Source organism: Aulostomus chinensis, chromosome 17, assembly GCF_037954235.1.
Source record: "Aulostomus chinensis isolate RoL2024-O1b breed Wild chromosome 17, RoL_Achi_v1.0, whole genome shotgun sequence".
NCBI lineage: Eukaryota > Metazoa > Chordata > Actinopteri > Syngnathiformes > Aulostomidae > Aulostomus > Aulostomus chinensis.
Window position 1 is genome coordinate 3576423 of NC_141336.1, and position 24872 is coordinate 3601294.

At 43.3% G+C, this 24872-nt stretch overlaps 1 protein-coding gene across 2 annotated transcripts in view; it reads right to left on the reverse strand.

The window, feature by feature from the left end:
- Positions 1-1826: 1826 nt before the first annotated feature.
- eif2ak3 (eukaryotic translation initiation factor 2-alpha kinase 3) overlaps positions 1827-24872 on the reverse strand; it is a 34267-nt gene continuing 11221 nt past the window's right edge. Inside the window, exons 2-19 of one of the 2 annotated variants that reach the window (XR_015109804.1) lie at positions 23656-23785; positions 14251-14445; positions 13986-14116; positions 13448-13709; positions 13194-13359; positions 12933-13058; positions 12529-12651; positions 11493-11722; positions 11125-11237; positions 10211-10333; positions 9857-10006; positions 8865-9429; positions 8010-8183; positions 6623-6796; positions 6392-6493; positions 5583-5645; positions 2427-4311; positions 1827-2302 (exon numbers count right to left, since the gene is read on the reverse strand). Coding sequence is in view for 1 of the 2 variants with exons in the window: in XM_086182836.1 (XP_086038962.1) it covers positions 4129-4311; positions 5583-5645; positions 6392-6493; positions 6623-6796; positions 8010-8183; positions 8865-9429; positions 9857-10006; positions 10211-10333; positions 11125-11237; positions 11493-11722; positions 12529-12651; positions 12933-13058; positions 13194-13359; positions 13448-13709; positions 13986-14116; positions 14251-14445; positions 23656-23785 (3010 nt within the window). In the remaining variant the exon portion in view is untranslated. Of the gene's footprint in view, positions 4312-5582; positions 5646-6391; positions 6494-6622; positions 6797-8009; positions 8184-8864; positions 9430-9856; positions 10007-10210; positions 10334-11124; positions 11238-11492; positions 11723-12528; positions 12652-12932; positions 13059-13193; positions 13360-13447; positions 13710-13985; positions 14117-14250; positions 14446-23655; positions 23786-24872 lie in introns of both variants that reach the window. The other variant, XM_086182836.1, reaches the window with a different exon arrangement.

A 24872-nucleotide genomic window follows, 5' to 3' on the forward strand; every position in this document is an offset into this window, starting at 1 on the left:
ATATATGTATATATACGTATATATACATATATATGTATATATGTATATATACATATATATGTATATATATATATGTATATATATACATATATATGTATATATATATGTATATATATACATATATATGTATATATACATATATATGTATATATATACATATATATGTATATATGTATATATATGTATATATACGTATATATGTATATATACGTATATATACATATATATGTATATATATGTATATATACATATATATGTATATATATACATATATATGTATATATACATATATATGTATATATACATATATATGTATATATACAAATATATATATTTGTATGTATTGTTTTACTCTTATCTGGACCTTTGAGTCTGTAATAAAGTTATTATTATTATGACTTTGTTTTTAGGAGGTTCTCCGGCTCTTGTGCTGCTTTCCAAGCGTCCCTGAATGCTTTGTGTTGGAACATCCATGTTTTACACTCACGATTTATTAATAATCTTCACAATCCTATTCTTTTCCAGCGCTGAACTTCTCAATAGTACTGGCATTAATTTAGCCAAATTTGTACGCTCGTAAAATTAAATATTTCAGCAAACAGACGTACACATCGTGAATTCTGTCTCATCTAAAAACCTGTCACAAGAAACAAATCTTCATTAGGAATTTATGGAAACTCTTGAGTCTTACGCATAAACCCCATAATGCATGTTTTGTTCTTTGTTTGATTTGTTTCATATTTCTGCACACCTCTGCCCTCTCAACTTTATTAGCGTTTTGCAGCGGTTCATTCCAGACGGGCAAAAAATGATTCATTTTCAATAAATTCAATAAAGGGTTTCCAACTTAATTCGACAAGCTTGCGTCTCAGCAGCTCGTTCTCACACACCAGTTTTGAATTACTATTCAAACCAAATGGATGTGTGTGCACTGAGAGCATTAAAAACATTTGATAAATATAATTTAGTGAGCCTTCACGTGTGCTGCCACTCTTCTCACAGCAGCTCAACACCTGCATTTCGTCACATTAATCACGGCCCTGTTCCATTTAGCTGAAATGGCCGGGACGAGTCCAATTTAAAAAAAAAAAAAGAGGATCTTCACGTTACTGCAGGACGCTGCTGTGAGGGGAGCCGATGAGTGAGGTCAGAGTTCACTGGCGGCATCAGTCAGCTGTGTGACAGACACACGGGGGCAACAAAAAGATTTCACAAAATAACAGTCCTGCCAAGGGGATGACCTCATGAAGTTAAAGTTACAAGTAGAACCAAACGGTTCGTTTGTTTTCTTGGATTTCACTTGGCTGCTGCTGCTGCTGCTACACACACACACACACACACAGAAATGACTCCTCTCGTCTGATAAAACTCTCCTGCTGCTTCTGCGATTCTGACATTTACTGCAATATTAGGTTTATCAGAAGTTCTTAAGTCCATGATGTCACTGATATTATCCATTTATTCATAACCCTCCATAAATATTGACTGTATCATAAAGGAAATGTCTTCCTGTTAATTTTTTTTTTTTTTTTTATAAGCAACACAAGTTAATAATGTTTGGTCACTTTTGGATTATAGTTGGTGTGCAAATGCACTTTAAAAAATACTCTAACAGAGTCGCAGTTGGCGCTTTCATCGCAAATTAAATACCAATTTAAGCCGAAAAAGAAGGTAGACCAAAATAACATTTGAGTATGAAACAATTTATGTTTGAAAAATCATAAAAGAACCAAGCATTTACAGCCCCCCCCCCAAAAAAAAGTCATTTCAGCATTGCTTCATGACCCCACCAGCAAGCTGCTAACGTGCTGTTTGAGAGAGAGAGAGAACCAAACAGTAGCAATGGTTTACAACAGTTTATTAAAGGTAGACTTGTAAGAAGTCATCATATTCCAACGCGCTCCATCGCATGAAGCGCATTCATAATAACACCAACCCAAAAAGGATTGATCACGGCATCGAAACATAAATAAAGCAAATGAACATATTTACAATTCAACGTGGACAGAAAGAGGTGGGGCTGTGCACGAGAAGTGGCGACTACACGTTCAGAGTCTGGTCAGGAGCCGGGACGGCAGGAGGGCCGACGCCACTCAACCGGAGGATGACGGACCGACTGAGATGGTCACGTTCTGGCAGCAGCTGTGACAGAACACCGCCATCACATCACGATGACAAACCTGCGACTACGGTTTCCTTCCTGCAGAGCAGTTCTGAAGTTTTCATGTCATGATTCTCTTGGAGCAGGAGGTCACCTACACTGGAGCCTTTACTGAATCCCAACAACACATCAGCAGGAATTCTACAAGGGATGACACATACAGTAGAGTAGTACGAGAAAGCCTTTTTTTTTGTTCAGTTTTCACATTTTCCGGCCCAAAACGATGGAAGACATTAAAAAATAAAACTAGCTTAAAAAGAACTACCTTCCATGTTCCTGCGAGCCAGTGGCGAGTGACTCATCGTCAGAGGGCAGAACAGATGGACGCGTGAACGTTGGACTTCTTAAGATTTAGCAGTATTCAAAACCCCTGCAGATTAATCAAAAGCTGTTCTTATCCAAAACAGAGAAAAACCTTAGAAAATTACAATCGTTGAAAGCACGTTACAGATAGTTTGTGTATGTCGTTACAAACGGGTCATGTGACTCTCCCAGCACTTCTATACATTGAGCAATGTACATTTGGATCACATGACCAACATCAGGTCCAGGCCCCCCATGGTAGAGGACGTAACAAACTAAATGCTTCAATGTTTCCTGCAGGACTTGAGTTACCAACAGGATGGGGGGGGGGGGGGGGGGCACAGATGCAAACATGTGAGGTGGTTATCAGTTACAGAAAAGTACACTTCACTGACTTTCAAATGGCACTCTGGTCCTGTGGGTTATCTCTGGTGCTTAAAGCTGGGGGGATCCCCCCCCCCTTCCACCTGGTACCCCCAAGTATAGGAAAACAAACACTGAGAATAATTTCTAACAGCTATAAGAGGTGACATCACACTCTCGAGGTCACGCTGCAACATTCAGCTTCACGGCAGAGATCATCTCCTCTGTGTTCCCTCTGCCATCTCACGCTCCTCGTACCGCCTACGGGATCCTCCCACGTCTCCAGGTATCCAAACAAAAGTATGAACAGGTTTTTACTTCAACTATGTACAAAGAGCAGAGAGGTGGTGGGCAATGATTGAGCACCTCCAGAGTCATTGTGTCAATTTACAAACAGACAACCTGTGTCAAAGTACTGGCTTTAAGAAATCCCTCTCATCCCTCCACCTTCCGGCAGGTACATGCAACACGAGACACGAGCCAGAGGCCCCGCATTCATCCAGACGGGGGCCGCGGGCCCCTCTCTAAAGGCAAATCATATCTGATGAGCTCGATTCATAAACTCTTCTCTACACAATACATCAACGTCTTCTCATAAAAAAAAGCCACAAAATAAAAAGGATGGTCTTTTTTGGTCTTCCAAATCAGGCATATTGGGTGTCGGGTGACCACCCGTTAGTGCTTGTACCAGTGGTCACGGGGACTCACTAGTGGATAAGACGATCAAGCATCAAAGGCCCCTTTGGAGTGTCCTCTTGGTTTGATACCTGAGGTGTAGCGAGGGTGAGTGAACACTGGCTTCATGTGTGGGGGGGGGGGACCAGACTGGGATCAAATCACAGAGAAAAGAGTGTTTGGTGTTTTTACACCAGGTCAGAGTGACGCGTGGCAGGAGTGGGATTCCCTCCTGACGCTCTGAGACAGTTAAAACAGTCACTGAGAACTTCTCCCAGCAGCACTTGAGTCCAGTCTGGTCCTGAACCTTAACGAGTGGCTGTTGCTTTTAAAATATTCATTCACTTGGAAGTTTGATTAAAAATCAGGAACTCTGTGGTGTGCAATTGTGTAAGGTTGTGTGCGTCACTCTGTCCCGCTGCTTTAACGCCATCAAAACTCATCCCTGCACATCTGAGTGTGTGTGTGTGTGTGTGTGTGTGTGTAACAAGGGGGTTTAAAGTGATTCTTTCTGAGGCAGTGTGTGACAGTGTAATGCTGACATGTTCCTCTGGGATGAGAGACCACAGCAGGACAAGGAGCAGGGAAAGTGGGACGGTGGGGTTACATATTGTGTGTGGGGGTCTTCAGGTAGTTGATGTCTGGCGGGAGGGGCGGCCCATGGAGGAGGCGCTGTATGTACGGGAACGCTGCCTCACCGCCAGTCGGCAAGGCAACTCCAGCTCCTGGAAGAGGGGGGTTGCAGTGATCTCGATGGCCTCGGGACGCTCGCTGGGGCTCCAAGACAGCATGCTGCGCACCATACTGAGCTAGAGATGGACCACACACACACACACACACACACACACACACACACACACACACACACACTAATCAGCAACAACTCAGCATCTTAGAGTAGTGAAGCGAGCCGAGTGAAGTGGGCTAGTGGGATAACGGGGCAGGGGTATTTCCAGTGTTGGGGAATCACAGATTATGCAGTGGGATTATGTTAATCTCATTACGTGGTGAACAGGTAAGCACGTTAACAGCCGTTGACGCTACAGGAAGCTGCCTCTGGTTCAGGGTTCCTACACGTCTACACCAATAAATCTACTTCATATTCCCATGATTGACCAAACGTGTCTGATGTGTCCACACATGTAAACCACATGTGTGGACACATGAACAGAGACATCGCTGTCAGATTATGCTTGTGTATATTTGACTCATGTCAAGGACAGCAGAAACACATATGAAAGAACTCCCTGAACCACACATCCTCTGACATGCAGGCACGTGAGGAGTACATTTCTATGACTGTGGCACAACATTGTGGCACAACATTGTGGTTTAATTTATTTTCCGAAAGATTTTCCAGAGCAGGAAATCGCTCTTGGCAAATTCCATGACTTTTCAAGGTTTCCATGAACTTTGTTTATTATCATGCAGGAAATGATTTAATCCTTCATTAAACACAATTTGCTAATTTGACTGAGTAAATTCAAGATGTCATTGTTGAATCTCATGTCACTTACGAACTACAAGACACGCGTGTTGCGAGAAAGACCAAAAAACATATACACCATCACATGTTGCTAATCCGATGGAAAATAATCTGGATTAGAAATTAATTGGATTATCTCACACCACGCGGATTAGACATGAGTCAACAGGTCACTTAAATCTGTGACATAACGAGACATAACTCCCTCAGCTCCAGACATGTTCTTCTCTTCCTATCACTTAAAGCTGCAACAACAATTCATCAATTCGATTAACAAAAAGAAAATTCATCTCCTGTAGGATCAAAACAAACCTTTGTAGGTTCCAGACGCCAAATTATCAGGATAGGTTATTGGTTTTTGGTAATTCAAAACAGAACAGTTTTTATGACCGGTTTTGAAATAATGGATGGACCAAAGACATTTCAAAGACAAGTCGATAAATGACTTATCATAAAAATAATCATCTGATTAGTTGATAATGAAAAAACGTTGGCTGCTCGCTTGTTCTCAGCACATACAGAGGATGTTTTGCTCTCTTAGCTCAGATGTAGTTTGTGTTGACAGCCACTAGATGGCAGCAGACGGCCGCTCACCTCCTGAACGTTGTTTTTGGAGAAAACCTCTGGGAAGCGCAGGGCCCTCACCTCTGTCAGCGTCTGGGAGAGAGATGTAAACACCTGTGACTGGAGCGCCGCTAACAGCTAATCAGAGCCTTTGTTGTTGAGACAAGGACGTCTTTGTCTCAGTAACAAAGGCTCCGAGAAAATGAGTCCATGTGCACTTGCAAACAAAAACTTTGGCGTAAACTGAAAGTAATGAACCCAGAAATAACAAAAGCAATCATTCACTGTCAGTAGACAAAATATTAACCCAAAAGATAAACGGCCTCATTAGGAAGTCCCTCTCTTCTCTGGTTTAAACACATTTCAGCAGCAGGGACTCTAAATGAAGCCAAAAACGAGATCATCATCATACATCTTTACATGTGTGGTAAATGAGCAGTTTGGGAAATGATCTGAAGAATCTAAAACGGCATTTTAATAATCAGCGTGAGGGCACACGGGCTCAGGTCAAGCTGTGTCAGAGCTTTCAACCTCGTCCGAGCTACACATTAATCGCACCGACTCAACTTAAGAGCGTTGGTCTAATATTGCTTACATATTCAATTAATTCTCATGGTGCAGTTACTTCTGTTTCTGTCTGTGCACACGTTGCCCTTTGTCTCGTTTTTGTCTTTATTTAATTGTTTGCAGACCATTGACCACCCGCACACAAAGCTTTCTACATTCTAAGATGAAAAAACAACAACGAATGGGATGATTTGCGGAGTACCAACCCTTCTGAAGATGGAATGAAGAGAGAAAATGAAGTGAAATGAAGGCATGGCTGTTAGGTGACTCACCCTCACTCTCTCCATCTGTGTCCTGAACGGAAACAACAGCTCAAACAGGATGAGACCCAGAGAGTAAATGTCTACTTTGTGAGAGTACGAGTTTCCAGAGAGCTGCCAGGAGAGAAAATAGAAGGAAATTAGAGTCGGATTAACAAATACTCAAAACAAGTCGATCGCTTCTAAAACAGTATCTCCTGTCATATTGTGACAAATGGGGTGTATTTGTGTTTGTTTTCCGACCTGCTCCGGGCTCATGTAGAGCTTGGTTCCAACCTGGCCCGTGTGTCGGTTGAGGAGCGGCGCTGGCGTCAGGGCACTCTGCTCGTGCTCATCCTCCTCCTGCTCCATAGCCGTCACCAAGCCGAAGTCTCCCACCTTCACCACGTCGTCCATGGTGAAGAAGATGTTGGACGGCTGGAGGGAGGAACACAAGCCAGCTGTTACTGAAGACATGATGGCAGAGAGCATCAACACCGTCACCTCACACAAATACACTAAATCACACATGTAGGGATCGAACCAGCAACATCCCCCAGCACCAGGGCCCAGGCGGTCCAGCAGCTCAGGGAACTGTGCAGGGACTGGTTTTATTTCTGAGCTCCTTTACAGAGCTGCACTCACTTGTTACCTGTTCTTACCCTGAAGGTCCTGAAAGAACTGAAAGCTTGCAGAAAAAGAATATTCCTCCACAGACGTGAGCGTGTCAGTCTGAGAGCCTCTGCCCAGTCTGATACCGCCGAGGTGCTTTAGTCTTTCTTTCTCACTTCCTTTGTTCCACATTTGAAGACCTTAAAAGTATGTTGATGCAGGAGCATTAACCGGCCCACCTGTCTCTGTCAAGGCAAGTGCCTGCAGATGTTTTGGGTATTTTGTGGACAAGTCAAAGTCTTTATTTGCCATAGACCATGTATGTACAAGACATGCAGTAACAGAAATACTGTTTCCCCACAGCTGCAGGTATTAAAGAAGTACTGATAAACAATTAAAAAGAGGTTCTTATAAATGGAAATAAAGTAGTAAAGACTAATGTAAATATACATATAAAAATGAGGATGCATCTGTATATAATCCAATGCATGAAGCAATATACAGACTATAGCGCAAATGTAGTCCTTGCTGCAAATGGACAGCTATCAGTGTACTACCTAAAAAAAAAAAAAAAAAATAGTCCCTTTATTGGTTCTGAAGGACATGATGGACATGTTTATTTGCATATAAAGCAGGAAGTGGAGCCTGATTGCAAGTGATCACTCAGGAAGCATGTGGAGACACAGAGTAATACCTGGAGTGAACTGGCCTACTTAGACGTGTCCAGCTGTGAGTGGATCACCCAAGACACTCGTGAGTGCAGGTCTGAACAGGACCCATGTTTGAATGGTGCCTTATTTTACACTGAGATGATTTCTAAACAGTGACAACTTTGAAGCAAATTTGTGATTCTGCAATGAAGTCATTTATAACAGTGGTTGGTCATCAACATCAAAGCCTCGACACTGGAAAGAGTTCAGTGAGGTGTTAGAGAAAATGAATAAGCAGCATCATAAAGGATCCTGTTTAAATACTTCCAACGGTTGCTGTCAAAATGGTAGCATTAGTCGTGTGTGTGTGTGTGTGTGTGTGTGTTCACCTTGAGGTCCCTGTGCATGAGCCCCTTGCTGTGCAGGAAGTCAACAGCCTCTGCGATCTGGAGAAAGATGTCCAGACACTGGCTGTGCTCCCGTTGCTCGGGGAGGCAGCGCTGAGCCATCCAGTCCTTCAAGTTCTCCTTCCGACAGAGCTGCATCTGAATGTACAGGTACACCTAGAGACAGGGCCACACAGGTTCAAGTCGTTACACTTCTTCACTGACATTGAGAACTGCAGGGCAGATGTAACAACAGATCAGTGTCTGTTTTATTCAGTTCATTAGCCAGAGTCATTTTCACCACAAGTGTCCATAAACATGTCATGATGAGTATAAAACAGAAAACCCGGGATTTTTTTTGTCAGGTGCAGGAGCTGGGAAGAGCAAGTTGAACTTTCTCTCGCTCATGTTGATACAGTCACCAACCCTGTTCGATGATTTCTGAGCATGCAGATCTAAACTTTGGTTTCCTTTGAATATCGACCGGCAGCTGCTCTCATGAGCAAAATAAACAGCAGGTTATTGCATAATCCTGCAAACAGCAGGGCTCTAGAACAGTGCTGACCACCACCAATGCTGGTGAACGCTTGCTTTTTTCTATGTCAAACAGATCTGCATCAAACCGTAATGAGTTCTTCCTTGGCTCATGCTACAACCCTCCACCATGTCTGGCAAAATCAATTTTTGTAATCCGCTGACAGACCAAGATAACAACCAACAGATGTGGGTGAAGACGTGACCACCTCGGCAAAGATACTTATATACTTTCCCAGTCGTTACTCTTTATGTATATAATATTCAGTACCCAAAAATACAGCTTGACAGGGTGAATCACAGCTGAGGGACTGTCCGACTGACCTTGGGAGATGGCTGGACTCGCTGGGTTGGAGGAGTTGTGGGGAGAGCGAGGGTGAGTGAAGTTGGTCGAGGGGGAGAGGAAGACGTAGGATGGATGTTTTGTTGTTGTTGTCTGGTGTGTGAGGAAGACGATGTGTTTTTCTCTGTCAGCAAGTCTGGATTGGCTGCAGCAGACGCTGAACCCGTGTCTACATCTGCATCTGCATCTCGGTCACAGCCCGAATCTTCAAAAACAATGTCGAAGGAGGAGGAGGTGCAGTCGCTGGGCCCGCGAGGGGGGCACAACTCAAAGGAGTGTGGCGTATCTGAGGTCTCTGGGTCAGCTTGGCTGTCCCGCTCAGACATCAGACTGTCATGGCCCAGCATTGGATGGAAGGACAGGTCTCCTTCATCCACCTGGAAACCAATGGCACCACTGGCATTGCTGGAGAGTAGAGCCTGCTCGTGGATGGATGTCTCCAGAACGTCTTGTGGCCCAGAGGCAGGTGAGACTGAGCTGGACACTGGGACTTTAACAGACAGGGGCTCCATGTGTTCCAGAAAGCTCATAGGCCAGTCAGTGGTGCTGAGAGGGAGAAAGAAGACTTTAATTTATTACTACTTAAAAACTCCAATTCATTCAAGAGCACAGGGAAATCCTTGCTGATAAAACAAATGATTCAGACTGTGTTAAATAAAGGTGTCCATTTGTTTGCCTTGAACACAGCCTGGCACCACAATTTAGTGAGAATAAGTTGAATTTACGTAGTAAACGGTGTGATTAAAGAGGATGGTTGTTGTTTGTATCAGACAAAGCAGACTTTGTATTACCTGCAGTAAACATACTCCAGACATCGTAAACTCTGCTGTCATCACTGAGTGCTGAACTCTGTGCAGTAATAAATGTCAGAATTGGCATCATTTTGTCCTCAGAGTTAAATATCTACTCTACCAGATGCCATGTTCGACATGCTGCGCTACACAGGATAAAGGGTTTAAAGGCGGCATCACACCTGGCGTCTTTCAGCCACCTCTGGTCCATCTCCTCCTGCCAGCCCTCAGGGGGGCTTTCCTGCCAGGCATTGAAGTAGCGGATAATCCCCGGGTGCTCCAGTTTGGCCAGGGCCTTCACCTCTCGCATTACCTTCTCACGAGCCAGCTGCCTGAGTGACCAAAAAAAACCCCCCAAAAACAAAAAAAAACGGGGCTCACAGACTGTACATGGAAATTACCTCTATTTTCGCATTTTACATCTCTTTAGATTAATACAATTAGCTATGGCAGCTCAAAAGAACTCAAAAATGAAGTAGTGGCTCAACCCCTCCAGCGGGAACTCTTTTGTGTGACCAGCCGTGGGGGCGACCTACCTGTTGGGCAGACGGATCCTTTTGATGGCATAGTTGCAGTCGTCCACTTTGTTGCGGGCTTCAAACACAACACCAAACCCCCCGCGGCCAAGGCACTGCACCGGCTCAAAGTCGGTCAGGTACCTGGGGGGAGATACTTTAGTTAAAATCACAGAAAGAGAAACTCCTCTCTCAGTGGTAGACACACACACACACACACACACACACACACACACACACACACACACACACACACACACACACACACACACACACACACACACACACACACACACACACACACACACACACACACACACTTTCTTTTGGGGAAAGTTGACAGCTACAGACTGCATTGCAGCAGTGACTTTGAGGGACAGGAAGGTAGGGTGTTGATCTGATAAAACTGCAGTTTAATCAAATCCTTGCGTGTGTGGGTCAGTAGTGCCACATTATTCAGATCACAAGGGGAAACATGCACATGCCATCAATCAAAGTTATGAAGGTCAGTGGCAGCCCATAAATTACAGGGACTGATCATATTTGGAATGTCCAAAATCAGAAAAAAAAAACTTTGGACGATGTGCTGACAGTGATGCAAAGTGACCCTCCTATCTTGTGGCAGATGCTACTGCGCTGGGTGGAGTCTGCAGGGGCCAAGGTCATTTTCATTTGATAGACAACAGCTGAGTTATCCAATCATGCACAACTACGAAGTGCATCTCCCATCCCTGCCTTGTCCTATTGAGGCAGTCGGGGCTTCCAGCGGTCACCATGGTAACAGTGCTGATTTTGTAGCAGCGCCTCTAAAGATGAGACTCACATGTGTGAGAGTAAATATGACTGGCACGGTGGGATGTGTGAAGTTCTCCTGAGTCATTGCTAAAATCATTTACATTTACAGTGGATGCCCCAGACCCTCGGTGCTGCTGTACCTGGACACATATTCGCTGGAACGGGTCTCCATGGCAACCGGCTCTTTGGATTCCACAACTTCAAGGTCAAACTTGCTGTCTGTCTGGCACTGGGTCTCCGACTCTTTGCGTTGCTTGAAGAACAGGAAGGAGACCACAGAGAGACTTTGGTTAACTATAATATACAGTATATGTATATCATTGCAACAAAAAAATAAGTTTGACATCCCAGGCAAGAAAATTATGCAGATTAGATCACTTTGTTAAAATAGAAGCAAGCTAGTTATAAACTGGCGTGTTCCTTTACCATATAACTACGATGTTCCTGTGTTCCTACCATCACGCCGTTGGTCATGTGCTCTTGCTACAGGCTACAATTGTGTTCTTACCCGCACATACGCAACAGGAGCAGGAGGGTGGAAGAACTTGCGGACGATGTATGTGGTGGCAGCGATACAGAAGATGATGGTGCCGAGGATCTCCTTCCACCACGGCAGCAGCAGAACTGGGTCCTTCTTCCTACGATTGTCAGCCCCCGCCCTATCTCCATTTATCAGGCTCACGGCACTGTCACGTTTCTCCCGGTACCGCTTAGTGTACGGGAAGTAATAACCGTTGTCTATCGAGAGGAAAAGCAGAAATTAGTCAAAAGGTTTTATTTCAGTAAATTCCCTGTACACTCTAGGAACATGTCAGTGTAAACAAAACTCTATTGGTGTCTTTTAAAACCTGGATAAGTGCCAAATTGTATTTTTTCCTTTGGTGTTTTTCCTACTGGTGTTTAAAAATTCAAAATAAATACATGAATTAAAATTAAATCAGCTCATAAGTGAAGGCAGGATTACTGACCCTGACAGGAGTCATTGTTAGGTAACCAACTAGACAGAGTTCTGATAAAAACTTAGAAACAATTTCGGTTTCAGATTTGGATTTGACAAGAAAACATGGCCCAGGAAACAACAAGACAAACAGGCGAGCAAACCTGAAGGTTGGCTGTAAAAAGACTCTACAAAATGAAGCAAGCAGACGCTCTGAATCCGGCTTCTATTGTGGGAGTTTCCCTGTTTATGCATCAAGCGGCTGATAAAGTTTCATACATGCAACAAAGTGTATAATCCATCTTTCCCCCATCCTGAGCTCCTGCAGCAAGTGCAAATGTGATGTCAGACGTGTGCATTCTGTTTGCACATACAATGGGATGTTTCCAGGCAGACAGAATAACATCTACAACAGGGGCTTACGTGTAACTGTGGTGTGTGTTGATGGTGTGATGGTGTGGTCTGCATCAAAAGCTCGTTAGCTGTGGAGCTAACTGACTGTTAACGTAACATCAAAACCCACATGCAGGGTTTTTACTCCTCAACCTACATGCCCTTCTTTGCCAGAGAAAGACACTATGTGGACGCAAGCCGCTAAGACTCTTACCGTAAGGATACTGCAGAATGGACAGGGCTCCGTTGCTGTATTCATCATGGGAGAATTTGTCATTGTTCAGACACTTGTCAAATTCATCTGAGCCGACCAGGGCTGGTGTCCGAGACGGGGAATCTGAGTCAAGGACATGATGAAGAGGTTTTTTGATCTCAGTAAAAAGAGGGATCGATATGGAATAACAATCTCAGGCTCATCATACACAAAGGGGGGTAAAGCCGGGTAAAGCTTTGAGCAACGGGGAACACAGAGGCATTGAGCCAAATGCCTTCTAATGTTTCACTTTTGTTTTTCACCATTAGGAAAAGTGTCAGGTCACTTTGTCCTGGCTTTACACACACTTTCACACATGGTATTTGGTAGTAATCACTGGGAGATCGAAAGAGGTGTGAACTTACGGATCAGAGGCTTCCATTTGACAGTGGGTAGTGGAATTATATCCTTCTCTGACCCGATAGCTTTTGAGGGGAACTTTTCAGCGATCCTCACTGAGGACTGGAGGTAGAGCTGTCCCTGAAACATCCCTGACAAAACACCACCAAATGAGTTTAATTACATACGTTGACAGTAGAGAGGAGTCAGAGTAGAATGTTAATGCTAAACAGGGTCATACAAGTGGGACTTATCAACAGGAATGAGAGTGCAGTGCGTGAATTTACCAAGGTAAACACTGGACTGTGATGCTCCTTTAGCTCTCTCCGGATTGTCTTTGTCATCCTCCTCATCAGCTTCTGATTGGCTGCTGTATGCTGTGTCATCAAACAGGCTGATTGGCGTGACTTTACCTCCACCGACCAGCCAGGCTGAGGCAATAGGTGTGCAGAACTATAAGAAATAGGTGATCGAGAATAAATACCAACATACTTGATTGATCATCATTTCGACTGGATAGAGCACTGCACACAATGTTCACCTGACGCTCCCAGACCAGCTGACCGTGGGGCTCTGTGCTGAAGGCCATGACCTTCCAATCAGGAACAGACACTTTGATGACCAGGTCCAGATTGTGGTTCTTCTGGTTCTCCATGTGCTGGCTTTCTTTTGGCTCATCGATGATAACTCGCTGGCTCTCCGTCCAGGGATCACCGTTTGCAACATCTCCCTCCAGGAAGTTCATTCCAGAGTGTGTCTCTGGAAGAAGCTTCAGCTCAAAGTTTCCAACACTGAAGTTCCATCTGGTGACAAAAGCAATATTTGATTATTAAAACAAATTGATACAATACCAATAGATAAATACTGTATATGATTGATTTTTAATTTTTTGAGGAATTAATGGAATTTAATTCAAACATTTATTTAATGTTAAGTTACATCAAGTTACTCTCCTTCTGCTTACAATAAATGAATAAATGAAAGGAAGAACATTGTGTGGAATAATACCACGACAAGGTGCGCGAGCTGTTTTCTCAGACAGTTTGGCTGGCTACCGATGGCAGCTTAGTAAAACTCACTTCTCCGTTCCTGATCGGGGCCTGATGGCTCGGACAGTCTTCTGAGTCTTCTGCAGCAGGAGCACGTCTTCGGGCTCCACCTCATCATCCTCCCACTGACTGCAGCCCACTGCAGAGCAGATGTACCGAAGCTGAGGGAATCAACACGAGGGACAAAGACCAAAAATATTGTTGACATTTTCAGGAACACTTTGCGGGCTCTCTATGCAGCAGGTTCAGAGGCACATGAGGACAGTGAAGGTTTAGTTGAAAGGATTCAGCTGACCTTGCCACTGTAGGCCCCCAGACCATAGGTGGTGATGGATTTGCCCCCAACCAGGACTGTGTCTTCTCCGATGCGGTAAGACGACTCCAGCAGGGACTCCACACTGAAAGGCACTGCCTCCATACTCTCTCTGTCCCGGTTCCACTGGAACAAGGCACCGTCCAGTGACGGGATGACCATTTTATTGCCAAACACCTGTATGTAGAGATTAAGCAAGTTTGTGTGGAAGATTTTATGTCATTACTTATGGTTAAAAAAAAAATCATTAAGTCTACATAAACTAATCAGGAAAGCAGACACATAAAGGGCGGGATTTTGGCAATTTTGGTTTGAAATTTAAAAACTGCAGAATCTAGATTTGTTTTTCTGTGATTAAGTCCTGCAGGGATGCCTACATATTTTTGTGGACAAACCTAGAAAGTTTATTTCCAGGGGTTCCCATGCCAGGGCGATTTTAATGTTGGATTATTGCAAAAAACAAAACAAAACACAAGCTTGGTGGGAAACAAAACTGACGAGATAATATTCACAAATTAAAATCCCTTTTTTGATTTTTGAACAACAAATGCAACTGCTAGCAGTACAAATTCAACATTATGCTATGAACAACTACGCTAAGTATACATGACTTCAATGCCACCACATCACCACCGCTTGTTTACTACTGCCATTTTAAGGCTGTCATATTTAAGGAAGTATTGTATGATGTAGAACAAACCTTAAAATATCTAAAGCTTGTTTTAACCACAGAATTCATTTCAGGCTTTTGACTGAAACCTGATGACTCTGACGTGAGAGAACTGGGCTAATTTATTTCCAGGTTTTAGGACTCAATCCTGAGACAGTTTTCCATAGAGGGAGGGACTTCCATAGAGAGTCCAAGCCATTCCCAACCTCTTTTACTTTATTTTACTAAACATTAATAAAATACTGTAGAAAATGCTTATGACACTTTATTTGGAAAAGACTGGTTGCTTTCTTCTTAGATGCCGTCGGCTGATTTTATTCTGCTACTTGAGGTTGGAGAGCTGATGTTGCTTTAACTTAAGTACCACTTGGAGTTAGAATGGAGCCTTGATCACATGAACATTGTGTTACCTTTTGTTTTCATTTTAGGCAGTCACCAGTCGTCCATCTTTGTTCATTTCAGGCAGAAATTAGAATAAAGATACAGCTCTTTCGTTGCTCCTTCTACTACAGTGGTATGAACAAACTCCTGCTCCACAATAAACGTGGAATCCAATGCTGCATAAACTACATGATGTCATTAATACTGAGCATCGGCAGTGTCACCAAGACAAATTGCCGAACCGTATCCTTGACAAAACAATCAATTCTGAATTCCATTAGTTTAGTCTGATGCAATCGCTTTTAATGCTCATCAACCCTCCTTGACTACACTTTATCGTTTGAAAAGTTGTTTTCAGCTTCGACAGTTCAAACACAAGAACACTGGTCTACATAGACAGCAGTGGCCCGACACACACGCACCCACACAGCAGCAGCTTTAGCCTCCGCACACTTGGACTCAATCCACAGGCTTGGGACCATTATACAACTAAGAGCCTAAGTAATTAACCTGGATCTTTAGAGAAGTGTGTAGCTCTGTGTGTGTGTGTGTGTGTGTGTTTTAGTGTGCTATTTTGTGCTCATTTTGAGGGAGCAGCCAGGATGACATCATGCAAAAACCAAACTAATCCAGATATAACCTCTATAGCTTTATCTCAACAGGGGGTGTAAGCACAATTGGACTTTAGTCATCACCCACAAGTCATTAAAACCACTTTTTTGGGAAGTCCAATTTGTGACATGCCCTTGTTTTTCCAACTCTTTGGCACCATTGGAGCAGCTACGGGCGAAATTAGGGATTATTTGCCGTGCTGGACTTTTCCAGTTAATCGAGTGCTACCAAAGGGTCGAACCCGTGGCCTTTCTAGACTCTGGCTTTCCTTTCAAAACAATGAAACTAGAACCTGTCCCGAAGAGATAAATCACCTTGTTAGAAATCCTGACAGGTTATAAAAAACTAAGAGTAGTAGCTTTGTGGTGGATTAAAAAAATGCCAGAGGGGAGCAATGTATGGCAGAATGATTTACTAGAGAGCAGAGCCATGAGCAGAGGTGATGTCATCTCTTCAGAAGGAGGGGGTGGGAGACAAGAGGAGATGAGGATATATTTAGCAAGTGAATGGAGGGAGGGTTAACAACCTGACCATCATATCACCCCATGCTGGTACGGCAGAGGGGGGAGGAAAAAGGTTTAGAACAGAGAGGAACTTCTCAGAGCTGTGAATGAGTCATCGAGCAACTGATGCCTTAATCCAAGTCACTGATCCGTCACTAAGTTCTAACCCTGGACCTCGACTCAGCTGTTGCTCCCTTCCATCCATCCTGCAGCTACGTATTACACACACTCTCAGTCTGCTGACCTCTGCATTGATTAGTCTGCAATGTTGCCATGGCAGCAGATGCCAAACATCTCTACAACACACAGGTAGATAGTTCAATATTTGAGATGATTTAATATGAAACTCTCCTCCACATGACAATACAGTGCAACTTTACTAGAAATTCAGCTTTACATCGGCAGATAATATCACGGTCAACTGTAGTTATGAGTGCAACAGCAACATTTACACAGTAACAGCTCTCCTGCTGTCCTAGCTTTAGTTTGAATTAGGGTTGACAGATTCATGAGAATGTTAGCAAAATAGCAATAATGGCCCAGAGTAATATTTATTAAAATGAATATGTGTGTGGGCGCCACGGAGGTGCAGTGGTCAGCACTGTGGCCTCACAGCAAGAGGGTTCTGGGTGGAGCCCCGGCTGGAGCACGGGGTCTTTCTGTGTGAGTCTGCATGTTCTCCCTGTGCCTGCGTGGGTTCTCTCTGGTACTCCAGCTTCCTCCACAGTCCAAAGACATCAAGAGGGGACCAGGTTAATCCAGACTCTAAATTGACCGTAGGCGTGGCTGGGAGAGCCAATGGTTGTCTGTCTCTATGTGTTGGCCCTGCAATGGACTGGTGAAACCTGCCTCTCTGCTGGGATAGGCTCCACCCCCTCATGGATGGATGGAAAATGTGTTCTAAAATACAGTTGTGAACAGGAATGTAGTAGATGTCCTTGAGCACTTCAAAACTTGTCTTGAGTATTTGTACCTTGAGCACATGTTTTTTGGGGGGAACCTATGACTTTCACTCCACTACATCTCGAAAACTAAAACTACATTTTTCTGAAGGTTGTCATCACTTTTGTCGCAGAGGTATTCAACCCTCATCTTTTTTGGGGGGGTAAAGATCACATCTTTATCCTTTCTATGTGTTTCTCTATCAAAATGTGAAGAATGCCACAGAAATGATAATTCCTTCCATTTCATTGAATCACAGCACAACACCAGCAAAAAATATTCATAATGAGACATTTTTTCCTGATCCTTCGGCCCTGGTATGAATGTGTAAAATGGTAAATGGTAAATGGTAAATGGACTCAATTTTATATAGCGCTTTTCTACCTTAGCGGTACTCAAAGCGCTTTACAGTGTCGTCTCATTCACCCATTCACACACACACTCACACACTGATGGTGGAGGCTACCATGCAAGGCGCCAACCTACTCATCAGGAGCAATTATGGGTTCAGTATCTTGCTCAAGGACACTTTGACATGGTCACCGGGGTCGGGGATCGAACCAGCGACCCTTTGGTTGCTAGATGGCCACTCCACCCCTGAGCCATGCTGCCCACAATTGTCCACAATGGTGGATTTCAATTTGAAGCTAAAACACTGAACTCATCTCACCACCAAAGAAAAAGAAAGAAACCACTGAGGCTCAAGAGCAGATTCAAGAATGTCCTTGTGTTGCCTTGCAGCCTCCCGTGTCTGCAATTAATTACACATTTACATTGATCTATCAAGATTTTGCATTCACAGCCCACGCACTGAAATTAATGCTTATCTGTTTGTTTTAAGGGTAATTAATTTATAAAGGATGCATCTGTTTCTGTTGCACTGCCAATTAAAATTAGATTATTAGAAAGTTCTAACAGCATACCAAAAACAGGCTGCTGGGAGGTTTCTGAGGAAAACATTTAGGTCAAGGAAACAAATAGACATTTTTGTTTTACAGCATCTTCATGATTATATTGAAAAACCTCTTGAGAAAATTAAGGGTGCTCTCTGATGTTCTGTGAAGGAAGATACGATCAACGACCAACCCCCACCCTTTTCTTTTATGTCTGCTTCTTTTGTGTTTGTTTAAAAATGGACTCCCGACATTCTAGTCTTTGTACACTGAAAGCACATTTTGAATTGCAGAATAATAAAAACAAAATTCACGCTTGAAAAAGTGTAATAATGCAAATAATAATAAATGGTCCAGGCACTCGTCTGAAACGATCCCCGACTTCTGTGAACAATTATTTCCTGGTTCTTGCTTTTTTTTTTTTTAAATCCCTAGGCTTATTAATTTTTCAAAAATATTTATTCATGTTGTAGTGGAGGCGGGGGGGAATCCATATTTAGTGGTGACATTCATCTTAAGTCATCAAAAAATGAGCTGGAACACTTAATGATTTGATGTTGCTAATTATATCATTGTATCCCACCCTTGGGAGCCATGATGGGGATGGGGTTTAAGGTGTGTGTTGCTGTGGACGCTCCAGCGATCTTGTCAAACAGTGTCAGCTCATGTGTTCCTGTTGGCCCACAAGGCCGGTGCTCCTCTTACAGACGAGAGCGAGCAGGAGAGTTGTACCGCCGTAGCAATGGCCGCAGCATCGTGATGCTTGCATGTTCACACAGGACATGCTACGCTGGCGTAACGCCACCTCAGGGTGTTATCTTACATTGAAAACCAATAATCAGAGGAGTTATATGCGACTCAAAGGAGTGAGTTGTACACTGACATCAACTCAGGGGGCACACACACACACAGACACACACACACACACACACACACACACACACCTATTGAAGGAAAACTGGAGCAACCAGAACAAAATGAATGACTTTCTGCCAAAAATAACGGGGGTCTGGCTTTTTCCTCTTCCTTCAGCACACCGTAAGACTAATTGCTTGTCACATTACTCACCAGGAAGTAATCAATCGCCACGGTGTAGCGATCAGGTTTTCTTATTCATTCATTTAAGCTGCATAGCAGAAGTATGCAAGTGTGTATTGTCTAGTAGGTGATGACATCATCTTTGGTCTGAGGCATTACCTCACCTCCCTAATCCCCCCCACCACCACCACCACCACCACACACACACGCCACCATGACTCACTCGACATTGACAACAGCTCTCTCCCTCTGACCCCCCCCCCCCCATTGCACACACAAACACACACACTCCTAAGCAACTCTTGGCTTTTTGAAGTGATGGCTTCTTTTCTGCAGACAAAGCTGTTTATGGCTCTGCTGTCCCTCATCCCCCCCCCCCCCCCCAAAAAAAAGACACAGACACACACACACGCCCACACCCACACCCACACACACACAGCAGGGTAAAGCAGGTGACTGGCTGCTTCCTCCCCACCATGTCGAGGCCAGCCAATGGCACAGCGGCAGACCCCCCCTCCCCTACAGCCTCTAATCACTGAGCAGACTGGTGTCTGAGGGGCTGCAAGCGCTAATATAACGTAACAGAGGCATGGGGGGGCAGGCGGCAGCAGCATCGCCACCAACAAATGTGTGCAGAACACAGACAGGCATCCCAGGTTACTGAGGGCAGAGCAGGCAAAGCTGCACACACACACTTGCAAGTACAATGGCATAAAAACATATAGAACACACACACACACACACACACACACACACACACACACACACACACACACTCTCTGGGAATCGTAACAAATGCCGTCACTGCGAGTCACAGGGTTCATGGCTGACAGGCATCTCTCCTTGTTCCGCTCTGTCAGCCAAATAAAAGCGAACAGGTAAAACATAGAAGGAGCCCAACACACACACACACACACACACACACACACACACACACACACACACACACACACACTCCTCCATCACAAACAGAGCACACTAGGAGCTGACAGGAAGATATTTTGAGCATCTCTGAATTTCTTGGCAAATCAGGAACACAAGAAAAACAATGCATGTCAATAGACCATAAAGCAGTTATGGGAAATACTGGGTTTGTTTCTCCATGAGATTTTTGTCTTAGTTTGTCTTAATCTGAAGAATGTTGTCGTGCTGCAGACAAGAACTTGAATATAACCGAATCTTTAACAAGTGTGGTATCATTTATTATTCAAGGTCAAATGTACATTCTGATGCCAAAGAGGATACTGCACTCACACAAACTCTACAGTATAACTACTCTGCTTGGAGGACCCTTGAGGGGTTCTTCACATGATAACCTCTGAGGATCATACAGAGAAAATAAAAGGCTCCAGAATGCTGATTTTCTAAATCTGAAACACGGCAACTGTACTCGTGTACATGTATACTCATCCTGCAGCAGCTGATTTCAGTGATTAGTCCACTCCCTCTAATTGCAGGTTTGAAAATCATTGAACTAAGCCTTTTTTGGCAGCGATGACAGCGTGGAGACATTTCCAGCTGAATAGTGCACACTTGAGGGCCACTTAACCCTCTAACTAGGGAGGCTAAACACTCCAATGAGATTCTTTTGCGTTATGCTTTTATTTGGGGATTATTCTTGAAGCCACACACTCACTGCTGTTTTTCAGCTCTGTAACGGATATTTGGCCGATATTTTACTGAGCTGATAAGACCAGTAAGAGATATCTACAGTTATAAGTTGATATGATGCTCCCATTTTATACATACTGACAAATACATGTTAATAAATAAATTTGGAAGAATTAAAATTGTTCTTTCTTTCCCAAAAAATTTGGACTATGCCGTTTCCTTACAACAGATGATGGGCACAGTGAAAGACTTCAACGATACTGCTATGACTAATATCTGCTGATACCGACACCTCATGCGTGACGCCTCCAGGGCTGCTGATACAGGGCTGAATCTTAGCTCATATTTACATAGCAGCAGGAACCACACAGCGTTGATTAATGTGGATTACTTGGCACACAGACATGCTTGTTTAATTCACCTGTGTCAGCTTAATATTAACAAGCTGCTAGTTTTGCGACACTTCGCCGGTGACAGAGGGAGTTGGAGTTTCGCATATTGGCATCCTTTACCTGCCAGGAGGTTAAAGCTCTTTATGTTATAGTCAAACTTTGGCTCATTAAACAGGAGCTAGGCTCTCTTCACGGTGGGCTGCTTACAGAGAGAGCAGCAATGCTACATTAGCAGGCCAAGGTGGACAAAAAGTAAAAACAAGAAATTAAAAAAAAAAACAAACAGTGAAAATCTAAATTCTGGAAGGCTTTACGTTACCTAAATCAGCCCCTATAGCTAAACTGATTCAGACAATCTCTACTATATACTGTTGCTTCTTTGGCAGATGCTGAGTATTTTCTGGAAGAATTCTACCTGGTGCTTTGTAAAATTGAGTGTTCTGGGTTTTTTCTTCTTCTTCTTCTTCTCTACAGGATGAATCAAGGAGAAATATATATGACAAAGAACTCATTACACTTTAGCGGTATCAGCAGTCTAACCAGCAGAACTCGGCAGCCACCCAGACCCTTGTTAGTATCCGAGGCTTCCCCCCTGAGGCGAAACTCTCAAGTGAGTCCATATCAAAGTGCACCACCAGCGCGTCTCTAGCATGTATGTGGAAGAGTAGTGCTCTGCTCTTGCTCTGAGCTACACTGCACTTGCAGCAAGTCGATGTGGGCGGTTTAAGCTTCTGTGTATATGTACAGACAAGGGTCTTGTTGAGCTTGTGTGTGTAAACCTCTACTGTGAACAAAGAGGCTAATCCTCCAGGCGAAACAGCTACTCCTAGATTCATGTGGGGGTGTACAGTATGTCTGCTGTGTATTGTGTGCGTGTTTACATGAATTGAATGTAAGCAACACCAACGCTCCGTTGACTTCTCAAAGTACACTGAGCTCAATTACTGGTCTTCCAGTCTACAGAGGGGCGAGCCAAGAGGAAGCGTGTTTGTTTGGAGACATGATCGCATCTTTAACCTCTAACAGAGATGTCAAGACTGTGGAATTCGACTCTTCCATCTGTAAATGAATCATAAACACGAGTCTTTTTTTTTCAACCTGATTAAAGGGCTATGGTTAACTCTACCTGTGTAATGCTGGTATGATTTGTTTTCGTCACAAAAAGCGAGTCTTACTTAAGGATCAGTTTCAAGCTTTGAAAGTTTTATGGTACCAACTGAATTCCTTCATTACTATCAATTACTGAAAGATAATCTCATTACCAAGAGAGGAAATCTCCAAGTGGAAAAATGCCAATGCACTGAAAACAAAAACAAAAGAATCTGGAATATGTTACTTTCAAAAAAGTATCGTTCACAGACCAGTTTCAAAGTCAAGGTTTCGGTAAAGATTCTGATATCAAAACATTTGCCAGCTATAATTTCAATTTAAAAAATGCGGAAAACAATGCCCGTGGAGATTTAAAACCTTGTTAGTTTTACCATGATATTATTTAATTCTGGTCTTTATTCAAATGGTCATGTATGACCATTTTAAATGTTCTTTTAATAAAAGTTATTTTTCAAGAAATCTGCCTCTTGAGTACCACTATGTGGTCATATTGGTACAAAATTTGTGCACAATTAACATAAAAGGGGTCCATTTCTGTCCAGCACAAACAATTTATTTGCGATTTATTTCCAATATAAATATGTATCACCATCTGCCACCAGTTTTCTCTGTTTAGATTCACAGGTGGAGTGAGGGGGTGGCTTAAGGAGCGCAACCCCAAATGTTTTCTTAAAAGCAAGGATGTCTCAGGTTTTTAGAAGAACCTAGACTAGCCTGGATTCCCTTCTTGATTTGATTGAAAAGTGTTGACTATAGCACTGCAACAGTTGTCAATAGCTCAAAGCGCTTGAACAGACAACTGGAGGTGCTGCAAGTCCTCCTCACCATGCACGTCACTAAACCCAGTTGCTAATGCAGCGCAAAACTTCTTTGGATAAAGAGTGAAGAAGGGAGAAGTAAAAGGACATTAGATGTACAGGATTGTGGAGAAAGCAGATGAAGAGGGGAAGGAAGGAGGGAGGAAGAGGAGAGGAGCAGATGTCAGGCAACAAGACATCCTTGGTGCATCCCAAATTTGTAAGAACCTTTTTGGTTTAACATTGTCCATGTTTTTACATAAATCTTTGCCTCATTTTCAGTGGTAAAAATAACCTGTCCTCAGCATCTGTCGAGTTATAGTTTAAAAAATAGGACAATACAAAACCAAGGAGCTGGCAACCCTAGTGGTCATTGTTGGAACTGTTTTCCTCCTTATGAATGAATATTCAAGAGCAGTGCTGGCGATGGTGACGTACCTCAAGTTTGCTGAGGCTGGAGGACACCAGGCACCCTGAGGCCACATCTAGGTCCCACTGCTCCCTGCCCTGATTGTGAGGATCCAGAGCTGAAATTCGCCCATCCAGAGTACTGATGATCACCAGAGACCTGTAAATAGAACACAAGTATATAAACAAGTGCTTCTATGAGGGGGATTTTTTTTTTATTTATTTATTTAAACACATACACTGCAGCTATCAATATCAACTCTGCTTAACTGTTTTGTGCTCCAGGCAGCAGTTTCTCTTTTAAAATGTTGTAAATGCAAAAACAGCAACAACACAGACATCCTGGACAAGCCAGCAAATGGTGAAGATTCTAAATGATCGGTGGCGGTGCAGATGTTGCCTTCCACTACTCTACTCTTGTTTGCGAAGCAGGGTGACCTTCAGCTGTAGCTGGCTGCGCTGTGACAAACCCAATTCTGTCACCTGACTGGGTCTGGCTGTTGATTTAAGATGGGAACAGACCTGCAGATTAAATCCTGAACAGAAATCCAGCCAAACGGGGTGATTTATTTTCTGAAAAATACACGTTATGTGAAAACATGAATTACACGTGTAAAGAAAATAGAAATGCAACAAAAGACACATTAGGTATTTAAGATTTCCACATTTCTGGTCAAAGGTTTTTGATTTATTAAATTAATCCTTTCAGAGTGCACAGTCCAATTCAACATCAGTCCTAGCTGGTAGACAAGGTTTAATTTATGTTGGTAAATTCTGAACAAGTATCTGCCTTCCTTGGGTTTTCATTTGCCACTGGACTTTTCCTGCGACTCCTTTTTCCCTCCAAGAAAAGCAAGAGTTTGCTGCGCCTCAGGAAGAGGGGAGCACACCGATGATTCCCTGAGAAACAGATGGTAACAGTGACTGTTAGAGCACACGGGGGGGATTTGACGTTACTTTTCACAGGCTAAAAAAACGTTATTACTGCTATAAAATTAAGCTCATTTACATGTAAATAAATGTTTAATGTGTTGACAAAGGCTGTCTTCCATTCAGAGTCGATGGATTACTTCGGTGGCATCTCGAATTTGTCTCGGCTTTGTTCAGAGTTTACCAGCAAAATGATGATGTATGGGGCTTTTTTTCTCTCTCACTGCAGCAAGAGTTAGACATAATTGCTGTGACGGGGTATTAATTTTCTCATTTTTCTCTCAATTAATTCAATGGCTTCATCAGAATGGTCAACT